The sequence below is a fragment of the Propithecus coquereli genome, unplaced genomic scaffold (genome assembly GCF_000956105.1).
Source record: "Propithecus coquereli isolate 6110/MARCELLA unplaced genomic scaffold, Pcoq_1.0 Scaffold351, whole genome shotgun sequence".
Classification (NCBI taxonomy): domain Eukaryota; kingdom Metazoa; phylum Chordata; class Mammalia; order Primates; family Indriidae; genus Propithecus; species Propithecus coquereli.
The window spans coordinates 53,149-75,540 of NW_012149186.1; the positions used below are offsets into that span (position 1 = coordinate 53,149).

A 22,392-nucleotide genomic window follows, 5' to 3' on the forward strand; every position below is an offset into this window, starting at 1 on the left:
TTAGCACCCCAGCTGATGGGCACTAACTATCTGCCCTGGTTACGGTTGAGACAGCCGGGACAGGGCAAGGGGCACAGAAGGGCAGGCCCAGCTTCGTGGTGGACAGGCCGTCACGGGGGCAGCCCTGCCAGCCCGGCCCCAGCAGCTCGACATCAGGCTGGTGAGAAAACTGATCCAAGCCTGCTTGGGGAGGTGGCCGGGGATGGGGGGCCGGGGATGGGCTGGAAATTTTCAAGAGATGACAAAAATCCAAATCTGTATGTGAAGTCTTCTGAATTTTAAATGTTAGCAACTGATTACAAAATTCTGCAGAATACTTCTGGGCCAGGCAGTTAGTGTTTGATATCCTGCGTGGATGGGATGGACCCATCGATGGGAGAGCGGGAGCCCATGAAGGTTCGCCCCTCCTCTGGCCCTCAGGAGGGTGAAGCGCGGGCGTGGAGGGGCACGAGCTTGGAGGGGCGCAGGGGCTGCTTGCCTCTCCGGCCCTGCAGAGTGCAGGACACCCACGGCCTTCGGCATCTCCCTGGCTCCTCGACAGTGGACTGTCCACATGGGGACACAAGGCCGTCCTCATCTTCTCCTTTCTCTTTTTTCTCTGCAGAGGTCTGTGGGGCTCTCAACGTCACGGTGTCCCCGGGGCCTGTGGTTGACTACCTGGAGGGGGAAAATGCCACTCTCCTCTGCCACGTCTCCCAGAAGAGGCGGAAGGACAGCCTGCTGGCCGTGCGCTGGTTCTTCGCGCGCTCTGAATCCCAGGAGGTCTTGATGGTTAAGATGACCAAGCTCAGGGTGGTGCAGTACTACGGGAACTTCAGCCGCAGTGCCAGTCGGCAGAGGCTGCACCTGCTCGAGGAGCGGCGGGGGGCGCTCTACAGGCTCTCCGTCTTGACCCTCCGGCCAGCGGATCAAGGGCGTTATGTCTGCAAAGTCCAGGAAATCAGCAAGCACAGGAATAAGTGGACGGCTTGGTCCAACGGCTCCTCGGCGACGGAAATGAGAGGTGAGGGTGCGTCCGTCTCCCTAGGGAGAAGCGTGGGGGCAGGTCAGTGGCCCTCCCTCCTGTCACCATGCAGGGGCGCCCGGGTTGGGTCTGTTGGGCTAGAACCCACCTTGTCGGCCTTCGTGGGCCACAGCCAGAGGAGGCAAACCTGGGGGTGGGCTAGGTCTTCACGTGGACACGGGCCGAGGTGAGGTGCAGACATGGAAGTGAGCACAGTCAGGACCCAGTGCCTGCCCGGGCCACGCGGCCTGCCCTGTGGGCAAAACCCATGCCTGTCTACAGGCTGGACTGGGGGTGTGCTGTCACAGATGCGCAAAGCTGGACCCTGGTCAAAGGGGTCAGGGCAGGTGCTGTTCAGTAGTGACTGCTGCCGTAGGGGGGAGCGACCAGCATGGACTGGACTCGGCGCTGATCCGTGCAGAGGCGACTGGGCCTTTCCAAAGGCGCGTGAGGGGGCGGGGAGAGTCAGGGAAGTGTAAACATCACAAAAAGCAGTGTGCAGGGGCGTTTGGTCTGCGTGGACCCCTCTGGGTTTGCTAACGTGCCTGTGGAAGTTCGGCCCCCACTTCCCACAGAGCCCAGAGATGGGAGCTCCGTCTCAGGTGTCGGCTGGAGCAGACGGCGCGAGCTTCTGCCCGCAGGCGCTTCGGGGAGAGCAGGGTCGTTCTAGCCACACGGCCCTGGGCTGTTAGAAACTGGGTTGGCGTTCGTCCAGGTCTTCACAGGGCAAGGCTGAGGCCTCCTTGAGAAGGGGCTCCGAGGAGGCTGGTGGAGTTTGGTCCAGGAGAATCCTCGTCAGTGACCAGCCCCCAGCTCAGGTCTGTGCAGCCGCGCTCGCGGTGGCGGGGGTGCCGGGCACCAGGGGAGGGGGCACACGCTGGGAGGTCCTCGTGTGAATCCTCAGGCCTCAGAGCAGGACGGGCTGGTGGCTCTGATCCATCGCCCGGTGGAACTCATCCACGCTCAGGCAACGGCTTGCAGAGAAACGCATCAGGAAGTGGGCAAAGCCGCAGAGGTGGCCCTCCCTCCCTGCAGGTAGACGGGAAGTGCTGCGGGCCGTTTCTGGAACATCTTCGCGACCAAGTGCCATATTTGAGGGTTAGTGTTTTTTATCACCAGTGTTCTATTCAAGAAGACACCTCTTGCGATTTTATTAAAACTTTCTATTGTCCACTGAAATTATATCTTTGATTGTTTTGAAATTAAATTTAGTTTGGCATAAGATCAAGGGACTATGAAGTAAAGCTGATAGACCCCAATACGAAAAAGAATCTCTAATTTTGTTGTGCACATGTAATATAATATTAAATGCCTTAGTGATGTTTTGATAGCATTTTTTATGGGCTAAAACTCAGTTGTGAAAGGTATCTTTAATGTCCTATATGAATAAGGGACATGCGTGAAGTAATTTATAAAGATGTTCATTAAAGCAGTCCAGCTTGCCTTTGGAGTTGGCTTGTTGTAATGTTCTTATGCAAAGAATGATGCATTAACTAAAATACTTTTTCTCCTGTAGCAAATTAATTCAAGAAAACCAATTACTGTTAGTATAAATATATATTTTGGCACCGAAAACAAAAAATACACCAGGTGACCGGGGCTGGGGAGAGAATCCACTTGGCTCTGAAGCACAAGATCTCATATAAGTTTTTCCCTTTGTCTTTATATCACGGTGTATCCTGGAGTCACACGCTAAAACTCTTGGCAGTGACGACGTTCTGCCCAACAGAACATGTAAAAATGTACCTTCAAGTAAGCGCAATCATCTAGTTCACCGTTTAGTGTGAATCTACTTTGAGAGAGTGAAGCTGGGTTCCTTCCGGAACATTTATTTGGAGCTTGCTCTGAAAACCTGAGGTGGTTTTAAGACTCCACTGGGAATGAGCGTGTCTTTGCCCTCTTCTGCTTCCTCCCTGCCCTGCGCCTCCCCTCGTCCCCCGTTCCTGCACTCACTGTCTCTTTTCACCTTCCTCTTTCCTCTCCCTGTCTCTCTGTCTCCCCGTGTGTCTCTCCGTCTCTGTCTCTCTCCCACTCTCTCCTGGTCCTCCCGACCTCTTGCCTGGCAGTGGTTCCGACCTCTCTGCAGATTGCCTCCCTCACCACTTTACTCTGCCCCAGCCTCTGGGCAGGGCTGTGGTTCACAGATGGGAAGATTCAAAACCTTAGGAAGCAATGACCTTACCTTCTAGAATGTTCCACTTACACTTCCAGGGAACTGTTCCAAGGCGTAAAAGAAAGATAACCCCAAGCAAATGGCCTGAAACCAGACTGTCTTGTTTAGGTTGGAGTGTGTGGGCCCCAGGCCAGGAAGTGTGTGAGCCTTGGCCGCCTGTCCTTCCCAGGCAGGCACAGGCCAGGCCTGCTGTTCCAGCCCTACCAGATGGGCACCTTTCCTGGGGTCCAGGGGCCTTGTTTTCCTTAGTCTCCACCTCATGTTAATAGTTGTTATATGGAAAACAAAAGCAAAACCAACAACAGTGAGAAGTTCTACAGGTAGATCCGTTTGGGTTGGCATGTGGCATATTAAACAGGATCTCTCACAGATTATTTTTCTTTTTTTTTTTTTTTTTTTTTTTTTTTTTGAGACAGAGCCTCTCTCTATCACCCAGGCTAGAGTGCAGTGGTGTCATCATAGCTCACAGCAACCTCAAACTCCTGGGCTCAAGTGATCCTCCTGCCTCAGCCTCCCAAGTAGCTGGGACTATAGGTGTGGCTACTACACCCAGCTAATTTTTTTCTAGAGATGGGGTCTCACTCTTGCTGAGGCTGGTCTTGAACTCCTGAGCTCAAGTGATCATCCCATCTCGGCCTCCCAGAGTGCTAGGATTACATGTGTGAAGCCTGCTTTCTGCAGGTGTCTCGAGTCATCCATGGGAGAGGGGAGCTTTCATAGGGATTTCCTTTCTAGCTCTACCCCCACCCTTGGCCCCTCACCACGGACTTCATCACGGTCTCCTTCCTGCAATGTTCTGAACATGAGATAAAATTGCTTGTCTTCCACTGCAGACTCCTGCAAAGAAAGGCTCGTGCCTGGTCTCCTCTCATCTCCCTGTTGGGCACACCTTGCTCAGCAGACGGAGGGTGGCCCTACTGACGTGTGCGTGGGTGGCTTCTATCATTTGTCCTGATTTCCATATGTTGGCTGTTTTCTATTGCAAAAGTAACATAGTTCAGTTATAGAAAACATGGACAAATACTGACAGGCTTTAAAGAAGAAAATAAAAATGACATACCGTATCTCCATTTAGGCACAGCTTAACATTTCAGTGCAAATCATTTTATGCAAATAAAATTTTAAACCTAATTTCAGTCTTACCGTAAGTACTGTTCTGTGACTGGCTTTCCTGACATACTAAATAGTGTGTGCATATCCCCTTGTTTTTAAAAATGCTTCCATACCATAATGCTAGTGACGGAATAGGATTGCGTGGTGTGGATGGACAACGATTTAGCTTCCTAATTATTGTTACTGGGCATTTACGCTGCTCTAAATCCTTGTCAGTGAATGTCCCTGTCCTTAGCACAAGTCCTGGAAATAAGATTGCTGGGTCCAAGGGTCTACCCAATTTAAAGACAGCTGCGATTTCAAGAAGTGAATTGACTTCTAAAATAGTTAATAAATTTGTATTCCCACCACCACGGAAAATGCCTCTTCCTCATGGATTTTTTTACATAATTGTGATGGTTAATTTTACGTGTCTACCTTGACTGAGCTAAGGCATGCCCAGATAGCTGAGAAAACATGATTTCTGGTTGTGTTGATTCTATTTCTCTGGAGAAACCTGAATAATATAATCATACATCCTTTTGGAGGATAATGATGATAATGATGATGATGAATGCTTACAACAGTGCCTGGAACATAATCGCCCCACAATAAACACTTGATGAACGCATAAAATGCTCTTTCTTAGGTGGCTTTCGTAGGCATGACTTGGTGGCTGCAGTCACCTCTCTGGGAGACCTCACTTCTCTCCCGTGACGATTCTAGTTGTCCATCCTGTGTGGGGACGCACGTTCATCCTTCTTCCATCATGCCTTCCGCGAGTACGCCAGCCCAGCACACCGCGACATCCCGTAGCTTCTGGTTTATGTATTATTGACACGACATTGTATAGTCACGCCACTGTTTCTGTAAGCTGCTGTGGCACAGGGTTGATGTCAAAAAATATAAATAAAAGAATAAAATGATGCAAAAACTAAAATGTGAAAGTCTCTCTCCCCCACCCAGTTCCACTCCCCACAGATGTAATCATTATCAGTGATTTGTCCCTCTCCTGTTGACACTCATGCACACCCACACACGTGTGTTTTAACAGTAGGGCAAGTGTTGCTTTGTAAGTGTTGATGATAATATATGTATATTTTTGTAACTGATATTATAGAGTAAGAGAATACCAAACTGCAATCCAATCATTCACACAGTGATAGACACTTAGGAAACTTCCAGTTTTTCACTAACACAAACAGTGCTTCAGTGAAATCCTTGTACGTATTTCCAAGTATTTCTGTTGGTTAGATTCTTGGAAAGGGAATTGCTGGGCCTAAGGCTATGCATATTTAAATTTTTAATAGACAATGCCAAAATGCTATTGCTGAAAAGACTTTACGAATGTATACTCTGACCATCATTGCCTGACAGTGTCTATTTCCCTGAAACCTCCTTAACAATCGATATCATTAATCTTTTCCATTATTTATCATTATGATGAGAAAATATTTCATTGTTGTTTTCATTTCGATTATTATATTCAATACAATACAATGCAATTTAATTTCTGTTGTATTCAATTATTAGTGAGGTTGAGCATCTCCTTATATATTTATTGACTGTTTAAAAAATTTCTTCTGTGAATTGTCTGTCCAGAACCATAACTGTCCATAATTGGGTTGTTGTCTTTTTCATACAGTAATTCTTTAGCTGTTAGATATGGTGCGAAAATTTCTTCCTATTGTCATTTGTCTTTCCATTTTTAATGCTTTCTTTTATTATATAGATGTTTCACATTTTCAGGACATTTATGTAGTCAAATTTGGCATTTTTTCCCTTTGTGGTGTTCCTTTTTCCAGTGGTCTTTTTTGTTGAAGTGTAATTTATGTTCAATAAATTGCACATCGTACCTTGGTTTTGTATCTAATCTTGGAAAGTATTCCCACCCCAAGCTTATAAAAGTCTTTTCCATACTTTTTCTCTAATGTTTTTAAATGAATAATTGAAAGGTTTAGTCATCTTTTTGAATTCATTTTTATATAAGTTATGTAGTACCTAATTTATTTTTTCTTTACAAATGGCAAACTTGTTGTCGCTACATAAACTATTGAACAGATAATATTTTCCTATCTTGAAATGCCACATTTTTCATAAGCTAAATTCCTATATTTAAATGTAAAATGTGTAAACTTCCCCAGGACAGCACTATTTTAATTACTATAGAATAAGGCGAGTCTCTTCATTATTCTTTAAATAGTCTTAGCTATTCTTATACATTTCGTTTGTTTTTAAGATGATCTTGAGAATCAACTTACCTAGTTTCGTAAAAATTATTTTGGAGTTTGCTCGGGATGTCGGTGGCTTTCTAAATTATTTTGCAGTGGGTATATACATCTTAGACATCTTTATCGTTTTAAATATTCCTGTCCAGGAATCTGTCGTGTTCCTTTACATATGCAGGATATTTTTTTTATGTCTTTCGGTAAGAATTTCTCCACTTGACTTTTGAACATTTTTATTATTGTATTTCTAGGTATTTTATAGTCGTAATTAAAATATACCCTCTCCCTCTACACACACACGTATCCACACAACTTTTAAATGGTATTGCTGGTGTATAGAAAAGTTTGGCTTTTGCTGACTTATATTTGGCAACATGAGTTACCTTATTATTTTGTGTATATCCTCTTTCAGTTGCTTCTCAGGGATATCTGTTAATTTATATCTCATTACCTTTTTTTTTTTTTTTTTGAGACAGAGTCTCACCGTGTTGCCTGGGCTAGAGTGCCGTGGCGTCATCCTAGCTCACAGCAACCTCAAACTCCTGGGCTCAAGCGATCCTCCTGCCTCAGCCTCCCGAGTAGCTGGGACTATAGGCATGTGCCACCATGCCCGGCTAATTTTTCTATATATTTTTAGTCGTCCAATTAATTTCTTTCTACTTTTAGTAGAGATGGGGTCTTGCTCTTGCTCAGGCTGGTTTCGAACTCCTGAGCTCAAACAATCCACCCGCCTTGGCCTCCCAGAGAGCTAGGATTACAGGCGTGAGCCACCGCGCCCGGCCTCATTACCTTTTTTAACTATGTTGCTGTGGCCAGCACTTTAGAGGTAGTGAGTTGTCTACTTGTACTCTTTTTGTATGATATAACTATGAATTTCAACTTTACTATTTGGGTTTTCATCTTGACCACATTTTTCCATCTCTTTTAGTAATTTACCGTTTCCTTTTTTAATTTCTTAAAACCCTTATTTAAAAATCCATTCCAGAAACCTGTCAGATACAGATGAAAATTCCATCAACCTATAGTGTTTATAACCTAACTTTTTTTTTAGCAGGACACTTACCTGCCTCTAGTCATCGGCACCTTTGCTATCTTCCAGAATTTCTCACTTTTCCTTAGCTGCAATTTTTTCTGACCTGTGAATGGTCATCACTTACGACAGGTGAGAGGTTCTGCTCTAAGGAAGGAAGGGCTGAGAGTGCGGTGAGTGAGCCCACTGGCTGCAGAAGGTCCTGCTGGGCAAGCTCACCTGCAGGTGTTGAATGCGTTAAACCCATGGGTGTTATTGGGGTGCCACAACCAAATTGTCATGAACACTGATTAAAACCCCCCAGCTTGGAGATTTAAATTGTTTATCCATATTAGAGTGGAGTCGAGTCTTTTATCATGACGGCAGTCGGTATCGCTTGTGCTTTGATTTGCTCTCTTGAGCAGGAGAGAAGGGATGGAGTTGCAGGGGTGTCCAGGATTGTGCATAACCTGCAGCCTGTTGCATTCATGTCACCTCCCAAAAATAGTGACGGAGTCCAGCTCCTTAGTCATGTGCTTGTGAAATGCTCTCTGAATGCCGTGCAAAAAATCTGGAACCAAAACAAATGAATAACCCATCCCAGTGTCTGCAGTGCGATTTGCTTTACTTTGCTCTACATAGTTTCACTTTCCCCCCAAATCTGGGTATGTCCTTCAGCATGTGTGTATGGTGATAAAAAAAAAAAAAGAACAGAGCGCGGAAAAAAAAACCAAAAGAAAAAACGAACTCCTGGAGATAACCCTGACAGTGTTTCGCCACACCGAAGCGCAGGCAGTGCTAAGTCGGAGCAACGCGTGCGCTGCCATTTATGTTTTCACCGCGCACATTATTAAAGTGTGGCAGAGAATTGGGGATTTTGAAGAATGGGGAAGTGTTAAATTTGGGTTTATCTCCAAACCATGTAGGTGTGGGATTTGGCGGGGGTGCTCCTGGCTGCACCAAGGGTTGTTGGTGTCATGTGGCACACAGTGACAGCGCAGAAGTGACTCTCTGGAGGACGGTGGAGCCATGCTTGGCTCGCTCCGGTGAATCTCACACCAGAGGAACTTGTGGATGTCGTTTTTATCATGCAAAGGTGAAAGGAAAGGCAAAGAATGAGACAGAAGTGTCTCCCGTTGCCTGTGCCCTGTGATGATTTCAGGGGCGAGAAACCCGGCTTAGAGAGACAATGGACTGAAAAGTCCCACGTGACACGTGGCATTGGAACCCCCTGGGGAGGTTTCCAGTGGAAGTCGTGAGGGCCAATGTTGGGTGTGATTTCCTTTGATTGCTGTATCAAAAAATGCAAAATTGGGAAATGTTCTTAACATCAATGAGGAGTGAAACATAATAAAACGATTCCAGAGAGGTAAGGAATATAGGCGGGAAATAACAAAATGAGATTCGGTTTGAAGAATGGCAGAGCGATACATCTGGGGAGAACAAATCTCGAGCAGTGCCGGATAATCACCAGGAGGCCGGGGCTGGCTCTGCGAAGGGCCTGGGAGCGATGAGGGCGGGTGAATGAGCCATGTGTCTGCAGCGTGACACGGCGGTGCAAACAGCCGGTGTCATTTCCATCCAAGTTCAAATCCGCCTGGCGTCCCCGAGAAGGAGGGTGATTGTGTCGTGTGTACTGCCCTGGTGAGACTCTAATGGGGACTACAAAGTTAGCTTTGGGAGCCTCATTTCCAGGAAGATAGACTCAAGCGACAGAAGAGCGCAAATGTGTGAAGGAAATGAGCAGCCGCCTTCAGAGACAGGACGCGTGTGGTCCAGGAAGCCTCGCGCGGCTCAGCGAGAGATTGCGCCGGAAAATAATAACGAGGACGACGTTCAGCAGCGCCGGGTGGACTTATCTACCCCTCCATTCAGTGGGCATGTTATCAAACACCTGCTCCGCGCCGGGCTCTTGTGACAGTGGAAACCTGGGCACACACAGGTGGATCCGTGTAGAGGGGCAGCAGGTACACAAGCACCTGGGACGCTGCGGCGATGCAGGGGCAGGACGACCGTGCGCTCCGTGGGGACGCACAGGCCGGCCCTCCCGAGCTGGGGGAAAACGCAGTGCTGGCGCCAACACTGCTGGTTGGTGTGGGAGTGGCGTGGACGGGTCACTTCGGATCACGCGGGGGCTTGTACCGAATATTAAGGAGCTTCCTCTGTTTCGTGGGCCAGTATTCTCACCTTGCCTGACGTAAGGACCTCCAGGGCTGTTGTTGCCACCGGATTCTCAAACATTTGCCCAGGAGATTCTGGTTTATTAGGTCTGGGATGGACTCTGGATATTTAACATGCAGTCTAGACGATCTTGCCATTGGCTAATGGAGGGTGGCGGTGGGGTCTCTGCTTCAGGCCTGGAAAGCTCGTGGAGCATTTCAAGTCTTTTGATGGGTCCCTGTGTTGGCTGCTTGGAGCATGGATTTGGGGGACCAAACTAGAGGGGGAAGAGGCGGAGTCTTTTGTAATTGCGCGGGCTTGAGATGATGGAGCACCAACCTTGGCAGTAGGATCGGAGAGATAGTAAGAGGTCAGATGAGAAGTCTTTACTAATTGGCTGGATGCAGGTGATGGGGAGAGCTTTGGGATGATACCCAGGGCTCTAAGTCAGTACGTATGTGTGGGGTGGTGCCCACAGCTGAGAAAGGGACGGAGTGGTCCATAGGGGAAGTTTGGGAGAGTGAGATGGCTGGAGGCCATCCCCTCAGAGATGCCCAGTGGGCACACAGATGTGTGGTCTGAAGCTCTCGTCTGATATTTCTAGTGAGAGCTGACTTCTGAGTCAGGCAGGTGAAACCATGTGGATGGGTGAGATCCCCAAAGGGCAGGGGCCAAGGACGGAGCCCTGGGAAGCAGCCCTGCAGGGCAGCAGAAGGAGCTAGCTTACGTGGTGTCTGCTTTACGGGTTCCTTGGGGCCAGCTTGCTGGAAGAGGCACAGTGTTTTCAGCAGCCACTGCAGAGTGAGGGGCAGCAGCTCTTCCTAGGAAGCCAGAGGGTCACTCTGAGACAGAGCAACACACTGTCCCAGGAGGGAACGAGGTGCTGAAGCCCGTGAGCCCTGTGTCCTCTGTTCCCACGACGATCATCTCTAGGTAGCAGCTTTTCACCCACTTGTGTGTGCAGGCGAGATGCAGGTGCAGCTCCCTGCAGGTGAGCCGTAATGACATGGAGCTCAGGTAGTGCCTGTCCGGCCCCAGGACTGGTGGGGAGGCCAAGTCTCGAGGATCCTGTGCCCAGCACGGTGGGGCATAGCAAGGCTGACGGGGGCAGCACAAGGAAAGCAGCGTGAAAACAAAGGGAGCAGATCGGATGGTGGGGCGATTTCCAACAGAGACGACATTGCTCAGCCACGTCTCCCTCTCTCCAAGGCAGCGGCACCTTCCTGCTGGGCGTGGTCAGGGCGTCCTACATCGGAATGAGTTTCTTAGCTGGAGGGCATCATAGCCTAGCACACACATTCTCAAATGCTCTTGGTTCCTGGAGCCTTTAGGCCAGAAACAAAAACCAGTTAGCAGTTTTGCTTTTTATGTAGCTGGGTCCAACAATTTTGTGTAAGTATTGAGACTGAGACAAGTTGTTCTTGTCCTCTCCAGGGTAAAGTCCAAGATCACCTTTGAAATGAGGTGAAGATTTAATATTTTAAGGGCCAAAATCTCTCCTATATTGAAAAAGAATATATAGCTAGTTATGGTAAATATTTTTTCAAATAATAATACTTTCTGAAGAAATTCACCTTGCTCTGCCCCTGTGGCTGCAGAGGGCACACCGACCCTGGTCTGTCCTCCGCACAGCGCTGACTGCCACTCGCTGTGCACTGGGCGGTCTCCCTTTCCCTGGCACGTCAGGGTCCCGATGGCCCTTCCGTGCAACCTTCATCCCCTCTGCCCTTTGTCCCCGAGTCCAGGCTGTTGCTGTTTGTGTTCTGTCCCCTGCTCTTTGTAATAATTCCTTTAGGTCCCCTTGGAACCTCTTCCCCAAGCTCTGGGATCTCCCCGCCTCTGTGCCTCCTCCATGCTGTTTGAGTCTGTTACCTCCAGACTTGTCCCCTCGGGCACTCGTCTGGCTGGTCCCTCCCAGGAAATGCAGATTCTGTATCTGCTAAGTGAGTGGTGGCCTTGTGGGTAGGGTATGGCGTGCTGGACAAGCCCCTAAGCCTGGTTGCTTCTTCACATGCTGACAGGAGAGTTTCCAAGATGAAGCCTGGGTCTGTGGGGCTTCCGGCCAAGACTGGGCACCAGCCACAGTCCCGAGTGCCACAGGTCCTGCGTTGCCGGGAGAGCTCTGAGCCGGTCTGCAGGGGCTCAGCCTGAGGGCACTGCCTGGGCCTTCACCCGGGGAGCTGGGCTCCAGGAGTTCTCAGAAGGATGTGGTCATTCACTTAAGGCCTCTGTTCTTAGGGCTGCGATAGCGTTGATCCCTAAGACCTCGTAAAAAGAAACGATCCTCCTTGGCTCTTCAGCCCGGCTCTGCAACCCACGGACGCAGAAGCAGTCTGCCATTCTGAGCTGAAATAAATCTCCGTACTTTCACATGGAGACGCCTTCATCCACAGTGAGAATGCTAATAATAGAAGCAATTTGCAAGGGCTGTCTCCTGCAATTTAATCAGTAATTCGCTCTAACCCCAAGTAGCGTATTTTAACAAGCCAAATTGTTATTTGACTTAAGATTATGTAAGTTTAAATGTGGAGTGTGGATGAAGCAAATGGAAACCTCTCTGCCACCCCGTAGTAGTGTTTAGGGGCAAAGATGAAATTATAATTCATCATCTGACTGTTTAACCCCAAAATGTGACAGGAAATTTAATAATTAGATCTGAAGTTACTACCACCGGGAACTGATACTTCAAGTTTCAGTGGAAGAAATTAACTAAATAATTCCTTTTTCTCTGGAGACAGGAAACAGATAATTAGGAATGAGATTTACTAAACATTTAGTGCTACTGCTTAATTAAGCAAGCACACATCATGGTGTTTAAAGTGTCAACAGGTCTAGACACTCAAAGGGAACAAATTGACAACCAGAGTGTAATTTAAACACCACTTAAAACAATTATTCATTGTACGTATCCTCGTTCCAACTGCCATGGTCTTGGAAGAATTTAGGAGATTAAAAACTTACACTCGCAAAGCTGTGTGAAGCGCCAGTTTATGAGCCTGTCATCACCGTGCCTTGCCCAGAGAGAGGTGAGGGTGGAGAGGTTTGATCCCAGCCTCACAATCCGGAGAAGGAGACGTAGGTGGCTATGGGTATGGCTGTCACCGGCATTATTGAGACAGCAAATAAAAAGGGAGTGTGAAAGGCCAGGCTACAGGGTGAGCTGACATGGGGGCAGGGGAGAGGAGGATCCGTTCTTGGGGCACGGGAGGTGGAGGACGGGGACCTGGTCGGGCCACAGGAGGGCTTCAGCAGATGGGGACGGGCCACGCCATTCCGGGTGGGAAGGCAGCGGGCAGGAGAGGCATGCACACAGACTTGGTGGGTTTACTGCCTGCTTGCAGTTGGTGGATTCCTGGGGTGGAAAGGCTGGAAGGATAGACCTGGCCCGGGATCTCGTGCCGGGTTCTTCTGAAATGCCCCCTCACACAGGTCGCAGTGCACGCCCGCAGAAGGGGCTCGAGAATGATTTTTTTGGATGAAAGAGTGAATGAGTGATCCAAACTCTTTGGTAAAATGCCCAGTTAAAATGGCAACACAGAGAGGAAGGTGGTAGCACGTGAACATAGAGCCCTATTCCGGAGTCGCTGTGTGCAGAGGGGACCCGTCACCAAGCCCTCAGTTTTGGTATTTCCTGACACTGGGGACATCAAGAGGGCCTTAGTATTCTGCAGCTCCGTCCCCCTCAGACTTTGAACTCCTTTTCATCTGCTTTGTCATACCGGCAGGTCTACATAGCATAGTTTTTTGTTTGCTCTTTTGCTTCGTTTCTTAGTTTTCTGGGATTTGTCTTAGACGAGGGCAATAGGAAAGAGTGGGGTGAACGGGACAAAGCTGGGCTTCACTGTTTCCAGCGGCTGCTCCCCGTGGGTCCCTCAGCAGTGCGACCGCAGCACATGGCCACCGAGCCACGAGAGAGACCACCTTTGCCCTCGGTCGCGCAGCGAAAGGGGAGGGAGGGAGCGAGAGGCCAGCTTCTGAGAGCAGGGACAGAGGTCTCTGCATCTCTCTGGGGTCACAGTTGCCACCCCTGGGAGTGTGGATCCAGTTATAAATAGCGGGGGCACAGCTGTGTTCTAAGTTCTTTCCGTGGGAACCATCCCATTGTTGAATGCAAAGGGACAGTGAACCGAGTATATTAACTTGGAATTTGGAACGAAGGTGTTGACTCGTCCTTATTTTATTTGGGATCTTTTCTTACACACACTTCACATCACCGTCCTTGTCCCGTCCCTTTACCTTCTTCTCTCCCATCAACCCGCGCAAGCTGCTGCCTGAGGAAACCGAGGCAGGGTGGTGTTTGCTCTCCCCTGGGTGAATTAAGAATCGTCTTCTGATTAAGAAGAATCATTTTCTGGCTAAGAATCGTCTTCTGACTTCCTGCTTCCCTCCTGCAGGGAACCAAGCTCAGAGGCCATAACGTGCATTAGAACGAACGGAAGGCTTGAGACCCCATGGCCAGACGGCCGTGCAGAAGCCCGCCCGGCGGCCTGGGGTGCTGGCGCACCCCCACACTTCTGGGCTCCGGGTGAAGGAGGCTGCAGGGCAGGGATCCCTGCCCCCGGCCTCTCTCCCAGCCCTGCGGAGGGTAATGATGTCACGGTCCCGGCAAATTCCCGCTGGGAGGCCTTGGCCTACCTATGCAGCCTGTCACTCGTTTCATTCATGCATTCTTTTTTTTTTTTATTTCAGCATATTATGGGGGTACAGATGTTTAGGTTACGTATGTTGCCCTTCCCCCCTCTCTCCCCCTAAGTCCGAGTCATGCATTCTTTTTAAGTAACTTCGACTTGAACTGTGGGCCAGGAAGGGTTCTAGACAGGAAGGAAACAGACGCAGCCGATGCACAGGGCGCGCTAGTGCCGCACCGTGAGGCCACGCGTCGAGTGCAGGAGAGCGAGCCTTAGACGACCGCTGCGGGAAGCCTCCTCTGGCTCTGCCTGTCTCCAGTCTCCAAGGCTGGGAGCCGACCCCTGGGGGAGATGCTCCATCCTTACAGATGTCCTGCTCTTTTGAAAATAACTGTTTCTTGAAAGCTGCTTCCTGCACATCCTTTCCTACACCGAGACTGCAAAGGACCCCTCTGGGGTCCTTTGTAGACGACACTTTGTGATGGGCTCACTCCTTGGGCTTTGTGATGACTTTTGTTTTCCCCAGATTCAATTGAAGAGGCATTGGCTTAGTTTTGAATTCTAGACCCTGCCCTGGCCTGGACAGCACATTGAGGCCCAGGGTCTGGTTTCTCATGACATGAATCTCCTCTGCTGTGTCTCCCTGGACTCGGTTTCCCTCTCTTCTAGGAGCACATAAGGCAGAGCTTCTCCAAGTGGGGTCCTGGGACCTGCAGCCCCAGGATTTCCTGAGAGGTCAGCTCCCTGATTGGAAAGATTCCTGAGCCCTCCTCAGAAACTCAGGGGCAATGCCTGGGAACCTTCATTCTAAAAAGAGCCCAGTTGATTCTCCTGCACAATAAAGTGTTAAAAATCTTGGCCCCCGGGCACTAATGAAGACAACACCCGCTAAGATCGAGATCTGTAGAACACAGAATACTTCAGGCGGCCTGGCCAGCGGCAGGAACAGAACGGCGAGGGCCTGTACCTGACTCGGGGCCGGCCTGCCCTGCGTCCTTGGCCCTGCTCGCAGTCGCCTCCTTACTTCTCCCTGCGTGCCAGGGCCTCTCTACTCTCCTCGCCAGCAGATCCCACTTCCGGAAGGCTTTCTGTGTCAGAAATGTGCACTTGCTTTGGTTGTAACCTATAGTTGCAATTCAAGCTTCGTTAATCCTAGGGTTCTTTGTGAAAGGAACTGGGGCACATGTGAACCGATGGGAGAGAGTTTCAGGAGAAATGGAGGCTTCCCTGAGCCTCCAGATACCTGTGGCCATCTCTTCCCTGGGCGACTGGGTCACCCCACAGCTGGTGTCAGCATCCTCGGTGAACAGGGACCATGGAGAGCCAAGGCCCCTCGGTGCCCTCTGGGCACCATTACAGGGTCTTGGCGTGACCTCAGCCGCAGCAGCGAGACACGCCCTCCCCAGGGAAGTTGGCGGGGCGTTCTTTCCAAGTCAGGAATCAAGGCTCTCAGTTTCCACCCCTCTCTGAGTGACGGTTTCCCCTCAGGTCCCATCAAAGGGGACAGGACTGAGGTTCTCTCTTTCCAACCTGTTTCCTCCGGGCGCGACGCTGATACGATCAGTTTGTCTCAGCGTCTGGGCTGCATCCCTCCAGGCCATTCGACCCTGCGGCCACTTTCTTCCCAGGCGGGCAGTGACAGTGGTGGGTCTCACAGCTTGTCCCCGATTAGATTTCGTCTGATTCTGCGCTCCCGGGGAAGGCCGAGAGTGGCCCGAGCTCTGTCATCTGGGCCACTGCCTCGCTGGGAGGTCAGGTGGACTGTGCCCGTTGGGCGCGGGCTCCTCAGGAAATCACAAAGCAGTCGATAGATCCATTGACGATTTAGCTTTTTAGCGCTCTTGACTCCTCTCCCCGCCGTGAGCCCTGAACTGGTAAGTGGGCGTGGGGGTCAAAGAGGAATCGAGATACCCACGTATTTCCGATAAAGCTGTGTAGAGAAAGGTGGCCAGATTGGACTTCTTTCTGCCCCTCTGACTGGTCGTACTCTCTGTCCCCTCTCCCCGGCCCCAGAGGCCTGCAGGCCCGGGCAGGAGGAGGTCAGGGTCCTTGTACCGCCCTCCCTTGGGATTCCTGACTTAGGAAGGATGGGGGAGGAGAGTGGCCACAGGTGGGGCTCCCTGGGAGGCAGGGCCGGCATCACTCCCAGCAGCTGGGTGAGGAGACCTTCCCCAGGGAGCGCACGGCACCTGCTCCCACCCCCCATGCCACCTATTTGCTGGGGGCCAGTCTCAGAGCATGTGGCAAGACAGAGGCCACCTGGAAGAGGCTCTTACCACGTTCCTCTCACCTGGATCAGGGGCTTCTCCTGGCCCGCCAGGGAGAAGGGGACAGTGAATGGAGAGGGGAGGGGTGGGGAGAGTCAGGGAGTGCCACTCCATCCTGCTCCCTCCTGGGAAGGGGCAGAAGCTCCCCCAGCTATCATGACCCTATAGCACAACTCGTTTGTTCAAAGCTGATTGGCTCCCTGTGTTTTCCTTTTGAGGGATTAGCTGAGCACTCGTCCAGCCAAGGGTAGCTGGCAGGGGGCAGGACTCCCAGCTCCCTGGGCAGGTGCTTAGCAAAAGCCCTTCTCCTCAGTGGTCTGGGGGCCCCGCTGGGCCACAAGGGAAGGCCAACACAGTTGAAAGTGCATAGATTTATTGACTGTTGTTTAAAAGGCTACAGCCTTCTGATGGCTCAACTCGTTGGAAACTATTACAAATGCTCTTCGATTAAGAGATTTGCATTTTATTTCAGAATGTCTTTGACCAACATTAGTAATCTGTGGTTGGAAAATTCGCCATTCATTCCCTGGTCTAGCAAAATGTTTTCTCAAAGCATTTCATCCTCTTCCAGCTGTCTGCCCGGCAGGGGCCTCTTCCACTCAGTGCTTACAGGTTAACCAAGGTGAATTTATGTCAGCTGCACAGCTGTGCCGGGGAGGGAGGTGCCTTCATAAAGTCAGAAGACCCACTGACTGTCCACTACAAAGCCCTTGCTGTTGGCCTGGCCATATCTGACAGCCCTGTGTCCATACAGTCTGTGGACTTAGACACATGGTTTGACAATGTATCCAATTCACTTTGAGATAGCACAGGATTAGCAACTGAAACGGGATAGTTATGGCAGAACCTTGGGAAAATTCCTGAAGCTCTGGCAGGGTCCGTGTAAAGATTTTCCTTTCTTGTAGGAACAGATAAGATTACGACCAGTGCTGCTAATCGTCCTACGCCAAACAAAGCTACTATGCTTTCCCTTCAAATATCTGTACTGTAATTGGATTAAATCAAGGACTCACAATTTCTGCCCCTGAAAGGCGAATTAAAATTGATCCACAGGCACCTGCCTCGGTTTATTCGAGCTGTAGGGATTTAGCGACAAGGACAGGGAACCCTTCCTTGCTGACCATTTGGACAATTGAAGCGTCGTACTCTGAGGCAAAGGGCTGACAGTGAAGGACCATTCTAGGTGGGGGAATTAGAGCAGTAAATAAAATAGATAAAAATCCCTGTTCTCAGGGAGCTAATGTCCTTGTGGGTAAAGATAGCTCACTAGGTCTCAGGACTATTCTACATACTTTACACACGATAACCCCTTTAACCCTCACACCTGCCCTGACGTGGGCATTTCTCATCATCCCTTTTTTACAAACGGGGAAAGTAGGGCACAGGGAAGTTAAGTGACTTATCCAAGGTCACACAACCAGCAAGTGGCAATTTAGCACTTCAACCCCGTGAGCATCAGTGTATCCCAGACTTTAAAGTGCATGTGTTTCACCCAGGGGATCTGGGTTTAAAAGCAGATTCTAATTCAGTAGATCCAGGGTGGGGCCTGCGATTCTGTACTTCCAACAAACTCCCAGTGGGGGTAAGCCTCTGAACCACGATGTACATCTCTGACCTCCTGAAACCTAGCTCCTTGGAGATATGTTTGTTGTCCATTTCTGTGTTTTCTTCATCAGAACTTTCTAGTCATTGTCTAGGCTCAATTAGTCGAAGCCATGAAAACCCGGCCAAGCCGATTCAGGAGAGGGGCGGGAACAGTTTAGGATGCAGAGCTCATGGAACACAAGAAACGTCAGGCCTCTGGGGCCCAGAGCACCATCAAGCCTGGGGCCTCCCACCTCCCCTTTGTGCGGTTCCCACATTTGCTCCCTCCTGCCTGCCTGCTTGCCCACAGGGCTGCACCCACTCCCACCCCCAGCCCACCAGCTCTTTCCGATCCAGGCCTACAGCAACCATACATACTCGTTCTTATTTTAAGTGCTTGAATCTGATTGGTTGCCCTGGCAGTCAGTGGATTACAGGGTGAAATAGACAGGCAGGGAAAGGCAGGCATGATAGACTAATTGTCTGACGTATCTTATGTCACATGCAAGACCAAATAACCACTAAGAATTCCTTCCTGGAGGTCCAGATTGCTTACTTCGTGAAACAAATGGATCATTCATTTATATGCCAAGTGCCTATCAGCTGCCAGGCAGTGTGCCAAATGACGGGGATACAAAGGTAGAAGATACAGCCACTGGTTTTAAAGAATTTAGATTCTAATGGGAGAAGAGTTCTACGGTAAAGACAAACTCGCTTATAGCAGACCAAAGGCCTCCTTCTGAGAACAATTAGGAAAACTGAAAACATCCATCAGCCTTTCTGCTTTCTGAATTACATATCTATATTTCATAAATACATTTGTATTACATAATTATATATGTGCAAATATATTTCAGCTATCCCAATTGTTCTCAGAAGGACTAGATAGATAAATAGATCACAGAGAAAGCAAAGTGAGCTCCATTGTTGGAGACACTGTTTTAAGAAATTCAACCATACTTAAGCAGTGCTAGTTGAGAGAAGCTATGCAGAAAGTGACAACCAGATGTTTAGGAAACAAGTGAGTTTTTGGCAATTCTAACAGTGAGATGAAAATTGGAAGGGCTGCGGTAAATACCCCAGGATTTCCATTGGGGCACCCTGAAGGGTTGAGTGAGCCCTAAGAGTAAGGACAAATCAGAAATAGACCGGACTCTATAAAAACTGAAACCAAGCCTCTAAATAGTTCAAACCCTGATTGGACTAAGCTGACTATCTCCCTACTATAACTTCCTATCAGGAAATTAAAATTTTATCTAGACTTTCTATGATTTTCCACAGATAATTAGGAAAAAAAATCAGGCACACCAGTGGATAAGATCCAAAGCAAAAACAGATGATAGAAATGTGTTTATAGGTGATTTTATGAAAGTTATCAGGCATGGATATTAAAACAGTAAGATTAATATGGTTAAGAAATCAGATGACAAGCTAGAGAAAGTCATTAGAGAACTGAGATATATATAAAAATTTAAACAAATAATCTAAAACTAAAAAATACAACAAATGAAATTAAGAACTTGATGGGTTGTACAAGAGGTTAGACACAGATGAAAAGAAAATTAGTGATTTGGAAGATAGGTCAATAGGAAGCATCCAATGCAAGGTCTAAAGAGAAAAAGGATGGAAAATTAAGTATTGAAATTATGAAAATAATACAAAAGTTTGTGGGAGGGGCAGTAAATAGAATTAAAGTTCTAGGCCACCTTTGCCAAATTCCTTTCCTCTCATATTGATTCAATCTCCATTCCGTCCTGAATTCCCTTGTCTAGAGCTCTTCAATGTGGTAGCCACTGACCACATGTGGCTATTTAAATTTAAATTAGTTAAAATTAAATTACAAATTCAGTTCCTCAGTCACACTGGCCACATTTCAAGTGCTCAATAGCCACATGTGGCCAGTGGCTATTGTATTGGACAGTGAAGATATAGAACATTTATTTCCATCATCTCAGAAAGTTCTCTTGGACAATAATCTCATCCCCTGATATTTTACATGTTTTGTCAGTTTAATTTTTAGATTTTTACTTATGATGATGTTACCCCTATGCATAGAACATTTTCATGGTCTCAGACTCTTAGTGTGATGTTCAAGATTTTACACAGGCTGAGTCAATTCTGTTTCCCTGGCTACTGAAAGCAGGTGAAGTAAATTCAGTGATGAACCATTAGCAGAAAGAAGACAAAATAATCTCCAAATCAGATGCCGGTCGCTCTGTGGGACTGTCTTGCATGGAGGAGGGTTCTCAGAGCCTGACGCCGAGTCATCGGATGACTGCAGCCTCCTCTATCTAGGAATACTCAGGCACCAAAATGGTGAAATAGACATTGTTTTGGTTCTCGGACTTCCCATTGGAGCACTCTTGATTTTACTAGTATATGGGGCAGGTGAGGCTTTTATTGAACTGAGTCCCGGCTTTGCCATTTCCTGGCTTTTAAACATGGGCAGTGTACTTCACTGTTTCTGTGCCCCGGAGTTCCTAGCGGTTCCGGGTGAGCCCCCGCACCTTCCCTGACATGTTAGTTGTGACAGTTAAGTGTGGTTTTGCAAACGTGGAAATGACTTTATGAACTTAGGTGCCAGATATAGCATATGGCATTATTTTGGGTTACCATGCGGGACAGGGCTGTAAGCTACTCTACTTCATATTGTGCTGTTTCTTTTTGTCTTATAGTGATTTCTCTCAAAGCTTCTGAAGATTCATCTTTTGAGAAAAAGAAGAAGACTTGGGCAGTTTTTGAAGGTAAAGCTTGCATATTTCCTTACTATAAGATGCAGGCTCACTTTCAGACAGTAGGAAGGGAAGAGAGTGGGAAGAAAGGGTCCTAACTTCTAAGTTTTGCCGTAATATCAAGTTGTTTTCTTGGCCTCAACCTACTCAAGAGTAAGATGGGAATCACTGATGGTGTCAGCCCACGTGTTTTAAAAGAGCAGAAGTTGAAGCACCAATCCACATAATTTTTGTTTGTTTCATTTTTCTCCATAACTCCTGAATCTTGAAGTGATTTAACAATGATAAGTACATCTATTGTGACTACATTTTATTTCAAGTGTCTTAAGGAGTTTGGGGTTCGAGAAACAGTTTGAAAACATTAAGCAAGTAATTTCCAACCCATGTTAGAATCAGCTGATGCCTTTTCATGTCTCTGGAGACATGAAACTCCTGATTCAGCTGGAACCGTTAGAAGCTCCTCAGCTGATTCCAGCACACAGCCTGGCTGAAGACCACAGCCTTAGAACAGTGGCTCCCGAAGTGTGGTCCCAGGCCAGCATCATCGTCATCAGCTGGAACCTTGTTACAAGTGTGCGTGACGGGTCCCCACACCGGCTTACAGGATCAGAAATGCTGGGGTGATGTTCAACAATCTGGGTTCTAATAAGACCTCCAGGTGATTCTGCTGCACACTCAGGTTTGGGCCCTAGAGCAAGGGTTCTCAGCAGGGGGTGATTTTGCCGCTCCAGGGGACATTTGTCACTGTCTGGATATATTTTTGTTGCCACAACTGTGCGGGGATATTCCCAGCATCTAGTGGCTAGGGCACAGGTATGATGTTAAACTTCCCACAGCGTACATGGTAGTCCCCACAGCAAGGAATTTCGGCTGCAAATGTCAAGAGTGCCGAGGTCGAAAAACCCTGCCTTGGAGTAAGGAAAGGTCAGAGAAATTACTACCGTAAAATGAGTGAGGATTGTGAACCATAAGCAGTGAGAGAATTTACTCTGTGTGTTCTCAGGCAGAGCCTTTGATCAGTGAGAGACCGTTAATGTTAAGAGGTGGTCAGCAACTTTGGGCGGATTATGTCTTGTGAAGGCATGGTATTTATTAAGGAAGAATGATCTAGCCAAAAGCATCTCAGGAGACGCGCATGCCTTGGGGTGTCACCGTCACCCTTTGTTAACCCAGCGGGTGTCTGGCAGAAGGAGGGCCTACCTCAGAGGAAGAGCACTTGCATTCAAGCCCACCTCCTCCGATAACTGGTTATAAAGCAGTGGGTTGAAGCACTTTCTTTCTTAGAAAAATGTAATTTTTAATTGCGAACATCATTTGCAAACCATAAGGTGTCACCCGTGTGGGCCACTAGGATTGCTTAGTTTTATGGTCATATATTTTGTTCCTCAGATTGCACTTTACGCCAGCAATGATTCTTTGTATTCCCTGACTTTTCTTCTATACGCTTTGTAGCTGCTTTTTTCTTTGTTTAGTGATCTTCTAGCAAATAATCCCCAGTTCCCTGAGATGCCTACCT

The 22,392-nt window shown here is 48.3% G+C and overlaps 1 protein-coding gene across 1 annotated transcript in view; it reads left to right on the top strand.

Moving 5' to 3' along the window:
* The first annotated feature begins 372 nt into the window (after window positions 1–372).
* VSTM4 (V-set and transmembrane domain containing 4) overlaps window positions 373–22,392 on the top strand; it is an 88,163-nt gene continuing 66,143 nt past the window's right edge. Inside the window, exons 1-3 of the mRNA XM_012651251.1 lie at window positions 373–424; window positions 605–1,003; window positions 20,820–20,888. Coding sequence (XP_012506705.1) covers window positions 373–424; window positions 605–1,003; window positions 20,820–20,888 — 520 coding nt within the window. The remainder of the gene's footprint in view (window positions 425–604; window positions 1,004–20,819; window positions 20,889–22,392) is intronic.